General features: G+C 35.4%; 1 protein-coding gene across 1 annotated transcript in view; it reads left to right on the top strand.

Moving 5' to 3' along the window:
• The window catches only part of CFH (complement factor H), a 73,699-nt gene that overhangs the window by 52,813 nt on the left and 1,660 nt on the right, over positions 1–19,226 (top strand). Inside the window, exons 16-20 of the mRNA XM_081226449.1 lie at positions 3,968–4,150; positions 13,093–13,302; positions 14,250–14,423; positions 15,121–15,297; positions 16,349–16,522. Of these exons, the coding sequence (XP_081082575.1) occupies positions 3,968–4,150; positions 13,093–13,302; positions 14,250–14,423; positions 15,121–15,297; positions 16,349–16,522 (918 nt within the window). The remainder of the gene's footprint in view (positions 1–3,967; positions 4,151–13,092; positions 13,303–14,249; positions 14,424–15,120; positions 15,298–16,348; positions 16,523–19,226) is intronic.

The following is a 19,226-nucleotide window of genomic DNA, read 5'->3' as shown; positions in this document are numbered from 1 at the left end:
CTCTGTGTAAAAATTGTACCACACTAAAGCTGTTAAAGGAGAATAAATTATTTAGAAAAACATAAATATTTGGGAATTAAACAACAAACAACTGCCATGGCAATATATAATGTGCACTGTATATTATACATGATACATTTATGATTGCTTAGTCCTTGTGAATTAACTTTTTTATAATTATAAAATATTTATTTATAGTTTTTGTAACACACATTGTCTGCAAGTCTATATCAGCTTATTTAAATATAGTTAATTTATTTAAAACAATTTATTACTTTCATATGATAAAGGAATGCCCAACAAATTTCAAGTAATCAGTGTCCTCAAAGCAAATATAAAATTAAAAGAGAACTTGCTACACAACTGCATCTTTAAGGAAACAAGTAATATTTAGAGGCAGAGAAGTACATGAGTTCTTCTACACTTTCTTCTAGAAGCTTTATAGTTTTAGTATGTATATTTAAGTATATTATCTGTCTTACATTAACATTTAAGTATTGCATAAAATTAGAGTTGATTTTTTTATGTATGGATAGACAATTGTTTTAGCAGTATGTGTGGAAAAGACTTTGAAATGAAAATCAATTGACTATGGAAGTGTTGATTTATTTCTGGACTTGCTATTCAGTCCATTTATCCATTTGTCTATCTTTATTCCTGCCAAATTGCCTTTGTAACTAGCTTTTTAGTAGACTTGAAGTCTGTAAAGTCTGATATGTAGTCTCCAAGTATGTTCCTCCCACTCAAAATTGTTTTAGTTATTCTGGTCTTTACATTAACATAGAAATTTCATGGAAAGCTTATTATTTTTTATAAAATATTTGTTTGTACATGGAAAGGGATGGCTCTATGATGATAAATAAATTAGGGAGAATTGACCTCTTTACCTTATTGAATATTCACATCATAAACATTGTATGTCTCTTTATTTATTTCTGCTTCTATTTTTCCAGTAATGTCTTAAGTGTAAAACACTTATAGTTCTAAAAAATTTTGAATTTAGATGTGAAGTCATCTGATATGTAGTTTGCTTTTTTTGGAAGTTTCCCTTGATGAAGGATTCAATTTCAATAGGGGGTATGCTATTCACATTTTCGATATTGTCTTTTGTCAAGGTGTGAAAGTTGTATTTTTCAAGAAATGTCTCCATTTTACCTAATTTATGAAATTGATTGACGTAAAATTCTTTCTAATAGTCACTTAACATTCTATTTTTCTTTTAATTCTACAGTATATTTGGTGATATCACTTCTTTCGTTCTTGGTATTGATCGTTGTTTCTCTCCTTTATTTTGATATTCTCCCAAGAGTTTTGTTTTTCCATATTATTATTTTCAAATAACCAATTTTAACACTCTTAATTTTCTCCACTTCCTCTCTTCTCTAATTTTTAGCTTTGTTAATTTTCTGTTTTCTCTTTTCTATTCATCTTTCTCAATTTTCTCTCTTTTGTGGACTTAATTCTCCTTCCTTATAATTTCTTGATTTTAATTTTACTCTCTCATTTCTGAAGATAGAAAATTAAAACATTGATTTAAGCCATCCTGCTTTCCAAATGTAAACCTGTAAAACTACCTTTTTCCCTTCTCAGTGATGCTTTAGCTGTGTCTCAAAAAATTATAAATACATCCAGTTTACTTTCATTTAGTTCTATGTGGAATATTTTCTAATATTCCTAGTGACTTCTTCTTTGACATGGCAGTTGTTTAGAAGTTTGTTGTTTAATTCCCAAATATTTATGTTTTTCTAAATAATTTATTCTCCATTTAAGAGCTGTATAGTGGTATAATTTTTATAGAGAGACCTGAATATATTTAATGTATACAGTTTGATGAGTATCATGGGTGTTTGCATAGAGACCTTATTCTTATTGATTTCTAATCTAATTCAATTATCACAGAACATACCGTGTAATTTTTCAGTATTTTGAAATTTGTTGTTTATTGCACAGCATATTGCCTATCATTGTGGTATATCCTTTTTCATATAAAGCATATGTATAATCTAGTTGCTAGATCAGGTTAAAGTGGTTCCTAGTGTTCTAAAAATTTATAGATGTCTTAAAATGTTTTTTTCTAGTTGTTCTATCAGTCACAGTAAGAAGGCTGTCAGTATTGTTAACTAGGATTATGGATTTGTCTATTTCTTCTTTTAGCTCTGTCCATCTTTGCTTCATTTATTTGATATATTTTTAGATACATTATACATTTATGATTGCTTAGTCCTTGTGAATTAACTTTTTTATAATTATACAATATTTCTTTATAGTTGTTGAAATACACCTTGCCTGGAAATCTATATTAGCTTATTGAAATATAGTTAATTAATTTAAAACAATTGATTACTTTCATATAATAAAGGAATTCCCAACAAATTTCAAGTAATTAATGTCCTCAAATTATTCTCTCTAAAGTAAAAGCAAATATAAAATTAAAAGAAAGCTAGCTACACATCTTATTCACACACGTCAAAAATCCCTAAACTAAAAAACCCCATTTTCGGTGGTTTACTAACAGAAAATACTTTAAATTAAGTAAAATGAAAAAGAAAGCAGTATACTTTGAAATCTATGGGATACAGCAAAAACAAAGATATTTGTAGTTTAAAGCATGCATTACAAAACAAGGAACAAACTTAAAGTAATAGGAAGTACAATCTAGAATCTAGAAAAGAACATACACCCAAAGAACATAGAAGGAAAGAATAATTAAAATATCAATTATTATAATAAGCTAAAAAATCATACATAGCTTATTTACAGAATATTATTTCATTTTTTAGGGAAATGTAGTGGATAGACCAACTTCTGCAAGACTTATTAAGAAGTACAGATTAATATTATTAGGACAAAAGTGGTTAAACATCAGACACAAAAGAAAATAAATTGTTGAAAATACATTGAAAAAAATGTCAAGATAGTTAAAACAGAAATAAGAAAAATATTTTGGATGAAATATAAAATGCTTCTATTGATGTAGAGCAAAATAGAAAATCTGATGATATTAGTAAGCATGAATGAAGTGTATTCAGGCAAATATTTCCCTGAATTTAATACAAAATATTAAACAATTGAAAGGATTTACAAGACTTTCCAGTATATACTTGCATATGGCTTCTAATGAAATAAAAATGCAGTATGGCAGGAGAAAACAAAATCAAGGTGTCACAGAGAGGTCCAAAATCTTCCAGGTATAGTCATGCAGAGTCTTCCCTCAGTTGAGCAGGACAGGCTTTGTCTTCAAATTATGAACTGCCAATATATAGCTGAGGTATCTCAATTTTATGGAACTCAGACACAGTTTACAGGAGTGTCTTTTATACCCTGCTGGTCACGTAACTAAAGCCAGGTTGCCTAATCCGTTAAACCAGGTGTATTTCATTAATCTGTATATCTCTTAACAGCACAGGAAAGCTAGTAAATTGTACCTCCAGAAGAGTTCTGGACCGTAAACAGTATACTATAAATCCCAGTGAACATATCTAATTCTTACCTTGGCCAAGACTTTGCATCAAATTAATCGATCATTAACTAAGTGTAATTTTTCCTCTGGCTAATCTCCTTCCACTGGGAGAAAATCTTGTGAGGCTTTTAAGTTGATTCCAATACATCTGATCACCAATATCTGTAAAAAAAATACCCTGATATCAGTTTTTACTTAGTGCCTGTAATTGAGTGAGCAATTCACTTAGAGCATCCTAAAGGTTAGAAGTAATTAAAATCGATTTTACATAAATTATGCAAGATTGACCACAGAAAGAACAGAAGGAAGAACCTGCAAGGAAGACCATGACACTGTAAACCAAGTGTGAATATATTAAAGTGCTAAACAAGCTTAAGAGTGTAATTGAGTCTAATATTGTTTAATCATTTATGATATATTATTGGAGCTTTCTATTTATTGAAAATTATTCCTTTAATATTTTTAACTTATGGATTTAATCAAGAAATTTAATTTTAATATTTTCAGAAGCACAAATACAGTCATGCCCACCCCCACCTCAGATTCCCAATAGTCGAGATATGACAACTACAGTGACATATCAGGATGGAGAAAAAATATCTATTCTCTGTCAAGAAAATTATCTAATTGAAGATGCAGAAGAACTTGTGTGCAAGGATGGGAGGTGGCAGTCAATCCCACGCTGTATTGGTCAGTAGTGCATAACTTGCTTTATAATATTCTTTTAAATAAGATTAATGCTCCTCTAAGCTTTGTATGGGTCAGCAAGGTCAAGGTCTCTCTATTCCACTTTATCTTGAAATGGTAAATCACAATTAAGTATATAAATTAATGAACATTCTTTCACTTCTAGTGAGAAGTAAATACAGACAAAATCATTGGCCTAATATGTAAATACCAGGCGAAATGTATGTTTATGCATATTTTATTCCTAATGATCAAAAGGACAAGAATGAAGGGGCATTTCGGCTGCCCAGCCTGGGAGTCACAGACTTGGAAGATAATCCCCCCGCATGTCTGACGTAGAAGTCCAGTGTAGCTGGTATACAGGAAAGCCAGAGGGCTGTAGGAAACAGAGACTCTGTTCTTAAAAGGCACACAAAAATTCTCACTTGCTCCATGTCCCAGTGCAGAGGCAGTAATTAGAAAGAAGTCTGGGTTCGACTGACTCGCTGATCTTTGTGAACCTCCCAGAGAGGCAGGAGGCAACTAGGGTCATAGATGCTGGTGTCAGCCATTATAAGACACAAGTGCCACTTTGGAGTTCTCCCTATACCTTATTAGCACCAGAAGCTTACCAACCCACGACAGCACCAACCCCAGGCCCCACAGCTCCTACAGTAGGACCTGGCCCTGTTCCTGTGTGGGACAGCACCAGCCCAGGTACCCTTGAGCACTGCAGCCAGCTGCCCCAGGACTTGGTACTGCTCACCAGTGGCTGACAGCCTCTGCATGAGGCAGAGTCTGGTAGCCAAACAGTTGGGGGCCCATCCCCACCTACTAGTGCACCCACAGTAATTGGCCTTGCTACAACAGATGGGAACACTTATAGCATATAGATCTGGTGTTTAGATCCTACAGAGGGGAGCATGCTGCTGGGTCCCATAGACGTTTTCTACACAAGGTCATAACTCCAAGATCAGGAACATGTCTCACGCATATAAATAAACACAGAGAATTAGGCAAAATGTGGAGACAGAGAAATACATTCCAAATGAAGCAGCAAGACAAAATCTCAGAAAAAACTCTAAACAAAGTGAAGATAAGCAGTATGCCCAATAGAGTTCAAGGTAATGACCATAACAATGCTCAATGAACTCTGGAGAAGAATGGATGAAAACAGTGAGAATTTTAAGAAAAAGGTAGAAAATATAAGGAAGAACTAAACAGAACTGAAGAATACAGCAGCTGAAATGAAAAATTACACCAGAGGTAGTCAACAGCAGATTAGAGGATTCAGAAGAATGGATCAGTGATCTGCAAGACAGGGTAGTGGAAACCACCCAAACAGCCTAGGAAAGAGAAAAAAAGAATTTTTAAAAAATGAGGATAGCTTAAGGGACATCTACAACAACATCAAGTATAGTAACATTCTCATTATAGGGATCCCAAATAAAGAGAGACAGAGAGAAACAGAGAATGTATTTGAAGAAATAATAACTGAAACATTAAAACAAGACATAAACAGACCTACAGGTCTGGAAATCAGAAACTCCCAAACAACTTTTACCCAAAGAGGACCACACCAAGACACATTATCATTTAAATGGCAAAAATTAAAAATAAAGAGCAAATCTTAAAAGTAGTAAGAGAAAAGCCATTAGGTACATACAAGAGGATTCCTCTAAGACAATTAGCAGATTTTTCTGCAGAAACTTTGCATGCCACAAGGGAGTGGCACAACATATACAAAGTGACGAAAGGAAAAAACTTACAACCAAGATGACTGTGTCCAGCAAGGCTATCAAAGGATGGATCAACAGTTTTACAGATAAGCAAATGATAAAAGAGTTCAGTAGCACTAAAATGACTTTACAAGAAATGCTACAGGGACTTTCTAAGAGGAAAAGTAAAGACCACAATTAGAAATAAGAAAATTACAAAAGAAAAATATCTTAATGGTAAAAGCAAACATACAGTAAAGGTAGAAGGTGCTAGTCGGAAGGTTAAAAGACAAAAATAGTAAAATCATCTCTATCCACAATAAGTAGTTAATATAGAAACACAAAACAAAAGGATGTAAAATATGAAGTGGGGAATAGAAATGCAGGGTTGTTAGAATGTGTTTGAACTTAAGAGACTATCAACTTATAACCACATATGAATATAGGTTGTTATATATGAATCTAATAGTAACAACAAAACAAAAAATCTATAATAGATCCACACAAGAAAAAAACAGTAATCTGAACATAACACTAAATATAGTCATTAAATCACAAAGGAAGAGAGAACAGAAGAAAGGAACAAAAAAGAATTACAAACACAACAAAAAACAATTAACAAAATGGCAATAGGTACTGACCTATCTATAATTACTTTAAATTTAAATGAACTAAAATGATCCAATCAAAAGACATAGAGTGGCTGAACTGATTTAAAAAAAAACAAAACAAAAGGATGCATATATATGCTGCTTATAATCACTCACTTCAGATCTAAAGAAACACTCAGACTGAAAGTGAGGGAATGGAAGAAAGCATTTCATGAAAATAGAAATAAACACAAACCTGGGGTAACAAAATTTATATCAGACAAAATAGGCTTTAAAACAGAGACTGAAACAAGCGACAAAGACGACATTATATAGTGAGAAAGGGACCAATCCAACAAGATTATGCAACAATTTTAAATATATATGCACCCAAAATAGAAGCACCTAAGTACATAAAGAAAATACTAACAAACACATACAGAGAAATAGACAGTAACAAAACAATAGTAGAGGACTTTAACTTCCCACTTACATTAAAGGACAGGTCATCCAGATAGAAGATCAAGTTTAAATCCAGTGAAGAAACATTGGACTTAAACTATAGGTCAGATGGACTTACTAAACATATATAGAACATTCCATCCCAAACCATCAGATACACATTCTTTTCAAGTGCACATGGAACATTCTCCAGGATAGATTAAGTCTTGGCCACAAAAGAAAGTCAAGAACATTGAAATCATAGCCAGCATCTTTTCTGACCACAAATGTATGAGACTAGACTTCAACTACAGGAAAAAAAAAAACCCAAACTGCCAAAAGTGCAAACAGTTAGAGTTTAAACAATATGCTACAAAACAACCAAGGGGTCACTGAAGAAATCAAAGAGGATATTAAGAAAATTACTTGGAGACAAATGAAAATGGAAAAACAGTGGTCCAACATCTATGGGACTCAGCAAAAGCAATTATAAGAGGGAAGTTTATAGTGATACATGCCTACCTTAAGAATGAAGAAAAATCCCAAGTAAGTAACCTAACCTTAGACCTAAAGAAACTAGAAAATGAAGAGTAAACAGAACCCAAAGTTAGTAGAAGGAAAGAAATAATAAATACAGAGGAGAAATGAATGAAATAGAGACTTAAAAAAATAGAAAATATCAATGAGACAAGAGCTAGTCATTTGAAAAGATAAACACAATTGATAAACCTTTAGAAAGACTCATCAAGAAAAAGAGATGAGGGTCTGACTCAATAAAATCAGAAATGAAAGAGGAGAAGCTAAAACTGATACCACAGAAATATAAAGAACCATAAGAGATTACTATGAACAATTACACACCAATAAAATGCACAACCAAGAAGAAACTGATAAATTCCATGTAATGAACAATTTCTCAAATATAAATCAGGAGATATATAGAAAATATGAACAAACTGATTACCAATATTAAAATGGAATCAGTAATTTTAAAACCCAAGAAACAAAGGTCCAGGACCAGACAGATTCACAGGTGAATTCTACCATTTACAAAAGAGTTAACACCTATTCTTCTAAAAATATTCCAAAAAAATTGAAGAGGAAGAACACTTCTGAACTTATTCTGCAAGTTCAGCATCACCCTGAGGCCAAAAACAAAGACGGTGCAGAAAAAGAAAATTACAGGCCAATATCACTGATGAACTTAGGTGTAAAAATCTTCAATCAAATATTAGCAAACCAAATTCAACAATATTTTAAATGGATCATACAACATGATCAAGTGGGACTTTTCAGAGGGATTCAAATATGTTTCAATATCTGCAAATCAATGTGATATACATCAACAAATTGAAGAATAAAAATATGATTATCTCAATAGATGCAGAAAAAGCCCTTTACAAAATTTAATATCTATTTATGTTAAATCTCTCAATGAGGTGGGTAGAGGGGAAACATACCTAAACATAATAAAGGCCATATATGACAAACATCCAACCAATGTCATACTCAATGGTGAAAAGCTGAAAGCATTTCCTCTAAACCAGGAACAAGACAAGGATGCCCACTTTCTCCACTTTTACTCAACATAGTATTGGAAATCCTAGACCCAGCAATCAAACAAGAAAAGAAATAAAAGGAATTCAAATTGGAAAGGAAGAAGTAAAACTATCACTATCTATAGATAACATGGTACTATACATAGAAAAACACCACCAAAAACTATTAGAACTAATAAATGAATTCATTAAAGTTGCAGGATATAAAATTAATATACAGAAATATGTTGCATTTCTATGCCCGGACAGCAAAGTTTTAGAGGGAGAAATCAAGAAAGCAATCCCATTTACAATTGTATCAAAAAGAATAAAATAGCTAGGAATAAATCTAACCAAGGAGGTAAAAGACTTGTACTCTGAAAACTGTAAGAAATTGATGAAATAAATTGAAGATGACAACACAAATGGAAAGATATCATGTTCACGAATTGGAAGAATTTATATTGTTAAAATGACCATGCTACTGAAAGCAATCTACAGATTCAATGCAATCCTTATTAAATTACCAATGGCATTTTTTACAGAATTAGAACAATTTTTTTTTGTTTTAATTTGTAAGGAAACATAAAAGACAACAGATAGCCAAAGAAATCTTGGGAAAGAAAAATGGAGCTGGAGGAATCAGGCTCCCTGACTTCAGACAATACTACAAAGCTAGAATAATCAAAATAAAATGGCATTGGCACAAAAACAGACACATAGATCTAGGGAACAGATTAGAGAGCCCAGTAATATACCCACATTTATATGGTCAATTAATCTATGACAAAGGAGGCAAGAACATTATGGGGAAATGATTGCCTCTGTAAATGGTGTTGGGGAAACAGGAAATTTACATGCAAAAGAAGCAAGTTGGACTACTTTCTCACACAATAAACAAAAATAAAATGAGGGCTTCCCTGGTGGCACAGTGGTTGAGAGTTCACCTGCCGACGCAGGGGACGTGGGGTCGTGCCCTGGCCCGGGAGGATCCCACATGCTGCGGAGCGGCTGGGCCCGTGAGCCGTGGCTGCTGGGCCTGCGCGTCCGGAGCCTGTGCTCCGCAACGGGAGAGGCCACAACGGTGAGAGGCCCACGTACAGCAAAAAATAAGTAAATAAAAAATAAAATAATATAAAATAAAATGAAAATGAATTAAAGACTTAATTGTAACTCTTGAATCCATAAAACTTCTAGAAGAAAACAAAGGCAGTATGCTCTTTGACATCACTTTTAGCAATATTTTGGGGGGTTTTGAGGGTTTTTTGGGGTATGTCTCCTCAGGCAAGGGAAACAAAAGCAAAAATAAGCAAACGGGACTACATAAAATGAGAAAGCTTTTCCACAGTAAAGAAAACGATCAATAAAATGAAAAAGGCAGCCTACTGAATGTGAGAAGATATTTGCAAAGGATATATCCATTAAGGGGTTAATATTCAAACTATACAAAGAATTAATGCAACCAACATCAGAAAAACAAAAAACTAGAAAATGGGCAAAAGACCTGAATAGGAATTTTTTCCAAAGAAGACATACAGATGGCCAACAGACCCATGAAGAGAGGCTCAACATCATTAAAAGTAAGGCAAATGCATGTCACAACCACAGTGAAATGTCCCTTCACACCTGTCTTAATGGCTGTCATCAAAAAGACAATATCCAGTGTTGGCGAGGATGTGGAGAAAAGGAAATCTTGGCGCACTGTTGGTGTGATTGTAGATTGGTGCAGCCACTATGGAAAAGAGTATGGAGTTTCCTTAAAAAACTAAAAATAGAACTGCCATATGATCTGGCAATTCCACTTCTGGGTATTTATTCAAAGGAACCAGAAACATTTGAAAAGATATATGCACTCCAATGTTCATTGCAACATTACTTACAATAGCCAAGGTTTGGAATCAACCTAAGTGTCCATTGATAGAGGAATGGATTAAGAAGATGTTTTATATATACACACAAAATGAACTATTACTGAGCCATAAAAATTACACATTTCCATTTGCAACAACATGGATGGATCTAGGGTGTATTATGGTTAAGTAAAATAAGTCGGATAGAAAAAGACAAATGCCACACGGTCTCACATATACGTAGGCTCTAAAGAAGCCAGGGGGATGTGTATTCAGCATAAGAAATATGGTCAATGATATTATAGTAACTTTGTATAGGGACAGATTGCTATTAGACATCCTGCTGGTCATTTCATATATATGTAAAAGTCAAATCATTATGTAGTAGACCTGAAACTAGCACAATATTTTTTAAATTTATTTTTTCACACCTTTATTGGAGTATAAATGCTTTACAATGTTGTGCTAGTTTCTACCATACAACAAAGTGAATCAGCCACATGTATACACACATTCCCATATCCCCTCCCTCCCAAGCCTTCCTCCCATCCTCCCTATCCCACTGCTCTAAGTTGTCACAAAACACCGAACTGATCTCCCTGTGCTATGCAGCAGCTTCCCACTAGCTATCTATTTTACATTTGGTAGTGTAGATATGTCAATGCTACTCTCTCACTTCATCTCAACCTCCCCCCACCCCCATGCTCTCAAGTCCATTCTCTAATTGTGCGTCCTTGTTCCTGCCCTGCCACTAGGTTCATCAGTACCACTTCTTTAAATTCCACATATATACATTAACATACGGTATTTGTTTTTCTCTTTCTGACTTACTTCACCCTGCATGACAGATTCTAGGGCCATCCACCTCACTACAAATAATTCAATTTCGTTCTTCTTATGGCTCAGTAATATTCCATTGTATATATGTGTCACATCTTCTTTATCCATTCATTTGTTGATGGATATTTAGGTTGGTTCCATGTCCTGGCTTTTGTAAATAGTGCTGCAATGAACATTGTGGTAAACGTATCTCTTCGAATTATGGTTTTCTCAGGGTATATATTAATATTCCCTGGGGTCTGAAGTTCTCTCTAATCCAGAGTTTTGGACTCAGAGCTCCCACCACAGGAGCTCAGGCCCGACCTCTGGCCTGGGAACCAAGATGCTGCAAGCCACGTGGTAAGGCAAAAAAAAAAAAAAAAAAAAAAAAAGATAAAAGAAAGGAGCTGTACAATAACAAAGACTAAAAAACAAAATAAAATTAGAAAGATAAAAATTATATTAGGTAAAATAAAAATATAATTGAAACAACTGCAATAAAGTAAAACAAAACCACAACAGAAAAAAAAGTGGGGAGGGGGCGGGGCACAAGCCAAAAGGAGCTGAACAATAACAAAGTATAAAGAATAAACTAAAATTAGAAAAGTAAAAGATTTATTAGAAAAAATAAAAATATAAATGAATCAACAACAAGGTAAAACAGAACCCCAATCGAAAAGAGGAAAAAAGAAAAAAAGAACAAAAAAGAAAGGAAGAAAAAAACAAAAAGAAAAAACCTTGGCTATGAGGAGTAGGTGTTTAGGCAGAGATGGAACTTAGGCAGGGGCGGGGTTTAAGGTGGAGTGGGACCTATGCAGGGAGGCTGACATTTGAGCATGAGGCTGAGCCTAGGCCCAGGACCCACGCAGCCAGAAAAGGCCTTGGGGTTGGGGTCTAGGCAGGGCATCATTCAAGTGGAAGCAGAGAGACAGCAAATCTAAAGGACTGCCTATGTAGTGTGGAGTTCCAGAGTTTGGAGGTAAGGCCCTGGTTGAGGGTGTGTGGGTGGGATACAGGCCCAGCGTGGTTGGAGTGGGTCTCAGAGGGGGTCTCCAGTTATAGACGTAGGGCCCTTGATGGGGTGTAGGGGTGGGGCTTGGGCTCTGAGCCGCAGGAGGGAGGCTCCAAGGGCAATGGATTAGGCCCGGGAGCTCAACAGGCTCCTCAGTGCCTAAGTGGACAGGGAAAGTGCTGGCTGCCTTCCCTTCCATTCCTCTGTGTCCCCCCCACATCTCCCCTATGGTCTCCCCCATTCCTGCTGGACCCCTGACTGTTGGTGTGTCTCGCTGGGTATCAGAACTCCTCCTCTCCCCCAGCCGCCCCTCAGGGGTGCCAGTCCCAGAGGTCCAGCCTTTACTTTTGCTCCCTGTTCCCACCCTCCTACTCGCTCAGGACCTCCGCAGCTGGAGGGGGCCTAGGTTACCAGAGGATCAGGCCCGGGATCTCAGTAGCCTGCTGGAGGCCCAAGAGAGCAGGAGAAAGGTGGCCACGATCCCTTTTGATCCTCTGCCCTCCCAATGGTTCCCCAATTTCCCCCTTTGGGCAAGGGATCCCTTCCCCTCCCCCAGCCACCCCTCAGGGGCGCCAGTCCCCTCCCACCTCCACTTCTCCTCCCCCCTCACTCCCCCCATGACCCACCTTCTACCTGGTTGCTGGGGGTTCCTCCTGTCCCCTTAGGTGTCCGTGGTCCCCCACTGGTGCCTGGTAGGTGCCTTAATTGTACGGAGACATGAATTCCACGTGCTCCTAGTCCACCATATTGACTCCTCTCCCTAACGTACTATTATACATCAAATATATTTCAATAAAGATAAATTTTAAAAAAGGATGAAGGGGCATACTGAACAAGTGGATAGTAGCATAGTGTTTATGGAGACAAATACCTTGCAAGTTTCAAATATTTTTCAGCTTTAAAATTCTTTAACTTGTTCAAATTATTCTTATTTTAATGTATTTTTAATTTAAACATTATACTTATACTTTACCCTTTGATCTCTGTTCTTCATGTAGAAAAAGTTCCATGTTCTCAACCACCTCAAATAGACTATGGAACGATTAACTCATCTAGCTCTGCAGAAGAAAGGAGAGAAACATTTGAACCCAAGCTTTATGAGCACGGCACCAAGTTAAGTTATATCTGTGAAGATGGTTTCAAGATATCCGAAGAAAATGTGATAACATGCCACATGGGAAAGTGGAGTTCTCCACCTCATTGTGTAGGTGAGGACAGTATGCAAACCAAAATTCTATTTTCAGTACCATTCTTTACTAATCAATTATCATCAAAGTCATGGAACAGAATCCTTTAGATTCCTAAATATATCAATTATTTATATATGTATAGGTCATTTATGTATTAATATGTAATTTATATTTGTATACATTTAATCGATTTTTGTATAGTCATTTTCTGTTAATTTCATCGGTTCAGTATAGAATCACTTTTAAATCTGGCACTTTCTTTTGTATTAACACTGTATGTGTAAAAAAAGTAAACCTGGGCCTCCCTGGTGGTGCAGTGGTTGAGAGTCCGCCTGCCGATGCAGGGGATACGGGTTCGTGCCCCGGTCTGGGAGGATCCCATATGCCGCGGAGCGGCTGGGCCCGTGAGCCATGGCCGCTAAGCCTGTGCGTCCGGAGCCTGTGCTCCGCAACGGGAGAGGCCACAACAGTGAGAGGCCCGCATACCGCAAAAAAAAAAAAAAAAAAAAAAAAAGTAAACCTACCTATTCATATAGTTAAACCTTTTTATATTCCTACTTATTCATATAAGTTGCAGTGTATGCGTTGCCACCAAGTTTTTTCATAAAACACTTATGTTCTTCCTACAATGTCCCTTTTAATGTCTTACAATATATAGTACTTTTCTTAAGATGATGAAGTCTCAGTGTGTTTTCTTTTATTAATCATAATTGCTTAGAGACGCACTGATAGTCTCATTTATAAATATTGGTATTTTTAGTTTCAAGTTCTTGTTCAAGTGGACAAATGGAAACACACCAGAATGGTGATTTTTGGGTGCATTTGTGCATTTCTCTGCAATGTGATGGAAGTTCCTATATAATCATTTATTATTTTCAAGTAAAACTACCAAATATGGCAAGCAGTACATCAAATTAAATTTCAGAGTTAGTGAAACATGAAATCGTTCTTTCACTTATTCCTAGGACTTCCTTGTGGACGTCCACCTTTGATTCAGAATGGTGTTGTATCTAATGAAAAAAGCAGTTACCAAGATGGAGAAGAAGTTACTTACGACTGTGATGAAGGTTTTGGGATCGACGGACCTGCATCTATAAGATGTTTGGGAGGAAAATGGTCCCTTCCACCGGAATGCATAAGTATAGTATATTTCATTTTATCCTAAGGCTGAAAAATATCTTTAATTCAGGACATAAATGGCACAAGTATGAAACTAAGCTGTAATTCTAGAATTAAACAAGGTGTCTTTGGAAAGTTCTGGATTCTGGTAGAGAATTAATAACCCTAGTAATAATAAAAGTTTGATTCATGAACTAAATTATCTCACTATCACATCACCTTGTGTACACTTTGGACATCCTCTGATACACATTCTCAGACTTCTGGTCTCTGTTCCTATAACACAGCTGGCCCCTGCTCATCAGTCTTATCAGCACTCAATTTACTGTTAATTTATCAATTATTTCTTTATAATATACAATTTTCTAAGATATTTGACATAATTCAAGGGAACAGATTTTGACAGAAGCAAAAGAAAGAAACACATCCATAATGTAGGTGACCTGTGATGGGGAAAAATAATTTAAATGTGAGAAGTATGGTCTCAAGCATCAAAGGCATCCCTGTCTCTTTGAATATCACCATTCCCATGTTATAGTTTTGATAAATATAGACACATTCAATGTAACTAAGTCAAGACTTCTAACATTTTATGTTGTAAGAGAAATATTGTACAGTATTCATTGGTTTGATATGTATATATCTATTATTCTTGAATATAATTATTGGCCACTATTATTTTTAAAGATGTACTAAAAAAATACTTTTTTTTTTCAGGCACAGACTGTTTGAACGTACCCAGCTTTAATGATGCTGTACTCATAGACCAGGAGAAGCAATCGTATAGGTCAGGAGAACAGGTGGCTTTTAAATGTCTACCATATTATCAGTTGGATGGAGCCAATACTATACAGTGTATTAAGAGCAAATGGATAGGAAGGCCAGCATGCAGAGGTACTTTGGTAAAATTTAAAACTTTATTTATTAAAGTATCTTAAGTAACATAATACAGAAAATGCCTCTACCATCATAAAATGGGCACAGATTATTTTCAGGCCAAGTCAAAGAAGGTTTATGCCTGAACATAAAAAGGGATGGAATTGTGTACTCAGTGCTCAGTCTTGTAACCCAATAATTCTCAAAGCACAGCCCCTGACACAGCAGTCTTAGCATATTCTGGAAGATTATTAGACATGCAAGCACAGATTCACAGGCTCACTCACACCTGTTGTATCAAAAACCCTGGGGATGGAACCCTGAAACTGTTTTAAAGATTCCCAAAGGATTCTATGCACATTTCAGTTTAGGAACCATAGCTACAGCATATTGTACTTTACATCCACCTGAATCTCACTGATGAATTACACATTACTCATTGTATACTGAAGCATTTGCAAAAGTATATTATTAAAGAGCATTTTAATAAATACATACATTTATTTTTCTGTTAGTTTTCCAGATCTTTGTTTGGATCTTTTAATTAATCATCTTCTTCTTTCAACTACGGTATTCTTCAAAGTGTGCTTACTCTTGATCAAGTCTTTAAAGAAGTACCTAATGTGTTTATTTTTCTAAGGGCCTAAAGTTACAGTTCATAAACAGGATGACTATAAACCGAATCCTAATGTCAAATGATCTTTTCTTATGATTTTCTTATGGTTTATAAATTCATTTTGAATTTATATAATTTATAACACTTATTTTACTAAACTCAGAAAGAGATGTCCAGAAAAGCTTTCATTTTCACTGGCCTAAAAAACGTGTATCAACCTTCTAGTGAAGGATGGGGGAGAGATTTAAGATACAGAAGCTTAATTTGTACTAAAAAATATTGCTTTATCTCCTTCTCCTCAAACTTACATGTGAATTTATTAAAATTAGCAGTCTCTCATGGCAGATTAACTCTTGATTTTAAATGACCATGGAATATATGTGACACCCCACTTGTTAGCTTGCTGTTCATAATGATCATTATATTAGAGATACAATTTTTCTTTCTATCTAGATGTTTCCTGTGTGAATCCACCCAAAGTGGAAAATGCTATTATACAAAAAGAGAGGTCTAGATATGAAAATGGTGAGAGAGTACATTACGAATGCATCAGGCCTTATGACCTTTTTGGGGAGGTAGATGTGATATGTTTAAATGGAACTTGGACAAAAACACCTCAGTGCAAAGGTAGAGTATCTTACACCGCCACCCCCCCCCAATTTTAAAGAATATATTAGGGAATAAATATGTTGATATAAATGTATAATATAAGTAGTTCTTATGGAATTTTTTTTTGATGCAAATAAAATGAAGGTGCTTAAAATCCAGTTCTTTTGTGGACTAAATAAGTAATCTGATATATTTATTGTTTGAAAGAGTTGACCAGATTTGAACAGTTGGAATCTTGGAACATTTCTTATCTTAAATATTAAGATGTTCAGTTACTTCCTGGTGAATAAATGTGTTAACGATACCATAAGTACATTTGACAGCCCAAGAAATTCCACTTTGAGACATGGAATATAGGCAGCCAGGGCCTGATCACAGAATGTGACTTATATTTGGGCATCTTCCACATATGGCTGATATTTAAAGGTATGTTACTAGCTGAACTCATTCAGGGAATTAGTGTACATAAAAAAAAAGGAAGTCTGAGAACTTGGTCCAGGGACACTTCAGTGTTTAGAGTTCAGGAAGTAAGGGAATCCAAACCAAGAAATATATTAGCCACTTCTAGTTTTTCAAGTTAACTTTTTTCTGGTATGTATTTTTTGCAGTCTTCCACTTGAACATGTTTTCATGTTTAGAGTGATTTTCTTGTAGACGGCATATAGATGAATCTTGTTTATGTGTCCACCCTGCCATTTTCAGTCTTTCCACTGATATATTAAGGCTATTTACATTGAAAATATCTATTAACATAATAGGGACAATGTCAGCAATTTTATTATTTGTTTTGTGTGTGTTTCCTCGGTTTCTCAACCCCATTTCCTTTTCTTGTCTTCCCTGTGGATTTTTGAACATTATAAATAACTTAATTTTTATACGTCTGCATTGCTTTGGAGTATATGTCTTGGCATGTTTTTATTAGCGGTTGCTCCAAGTATTAAGATACACATAAGCGGCTTATCACTCCCTACTTGTATTGACATTTTACCATTTCAGGTGAAATGTGGAAACCTTACTTCCATTTAGATTCTTTTTATATCCCCACATTTTAACATAAATGTCTTTAGTATTCTCTCTATATACATTGAGCAACATATCAAGTGACATAATTTTACAGAATATTTAACCAAATCATTAGGGAAAAGATATTCTTATTATATTTACCCTTATTTTTCCAAATCAATTCCATTATTTTTTCTTCCTTCCTAAAGTCTCGATCCCTTTTCTAGTTTCCTTTATATTTGAAGAATTGCTTTAGCAATTCTTTAGGTATAGATCTGCTAGAGACAAATTCTCTCAGTTTTCCTTTGTCTGGGAACATCTTTCTTTCTCCCTTAATCCTAAAATATATTTCAGTCGATATAGAATTTGGGGTTGACAACTCTTTTCTTCAAGCACTGAAAAAATGATATCACTTCTTTCTGGTTCTATGGTCATGGATGAAAATCCTACCAGTTTTTGAATCCTTTTTCCATATAAGTATTGCATAATATCTGTCTAACTCTTCTGAGAATTTTTTCTTTATTTAATTTCCAGCAATTTGATTTTGATGTATCTTGACATTAATTTATTTGGGTTTATCCTGTTTGGAATTCACTCAGCTGTTTTATTATGTAGATTTGTGCCTTATGCCCTATTTCAGAAATTTTCAGCCATTATTTTTACATTTTTTTTCATCTCATCCCCTTTCTTTTCATTTTCTGGGTCTCCAATCTTTTGCTATTTTCCCATGGGTTCCTGAAGCTCTGTCCATTTTCTTTTCAGTCTATTTTCAAAGTTAGTCTATAGTCAAGTTTATTTATCCTTCTGCCATCTGCAATGTATTATTGAGCCCATCCAGTGTTGTTGTTTTTTTTTTTTTTTTTTACGTTATATTACTCTATTTTCCAGTTCTATCAATTTGGTTGGATTTTTTTTTTTTTTTTTTTGCGGTATGCAGGCCTCTCACTGTTGTGGCCTCTCCCGTTGCGGAGCACAGGCCCCGGACGCGCAGGCTCAGCGGCCATGGCTCACAGGCCCAGCCGCTCCACGGCATGTGGGATCTTCCTGGACCGGGACACGAACCCATGTCCCCTGCATCGGCAGGCGGACTCTCAACCACTGCGCCACCAGGGAAGCCCTGGTTGGATTTTTAAAAGCCATTGTCCAATAATTTCAATATGTATGTCATCTCAGTGTTGTGTTCTTTTGATTGTTTATTCTCTTTTGAGGTTTTCCTCATCCTTGGTATGATGAGTGATGATCAACTGTATTCTGGATATTTTAGGTATTATGTTTTGAGATTAAGGACATTATTGGAATCTTTTATTTATCAAACCTCCCTTACTGCCATGCAGTGTGCAAGTCCAGGGTTCCCACCTGGCCTCCACTGACTCCTGGAGAAAGGGGAGAATTGTCTTGTTCCCTCACCATGTGGGTTGAAGTCTGGACTCCTCACTTGGCCCCTGCTGATCAAGGCGAGGAAGAGTTAGTCTTACGTTCTATGGCGTATTTCTAGAGAAAGTCAGGATTGTAAAAACTGTTTCTGTCTTACTATGCTGATCCTTTCCTTGGACTTTACTTAAAGACACCAAGTGCTTCTTGGGACTCTTTTTTTTTTTTTTTTCTTTCTGAACTTGTTATCATTTCTGGATTGCAGTCTCTATGGTCCATCCAAGATACAAAGAAGGGAATAGGAAAACCCAAACAAGTCTCTGGAGTGTAATTCCTTGAATCCCAATGT

This window comes from Mesoplodon bidens (genome assembly GCF_964165515.1).
Source record: "Mesoplodon bidens genome assembly, chromosome: 2".
Lineage (NCBI taxonomy): Eukaryota > Metazoa > Chordata > Mammalia > Artiodactyla > Ziphiidae > Mesoplodon > Mesoplodon bidens.
This window is presented reverse-complemented; position numbering and strand designations above follow the sequence as displayed.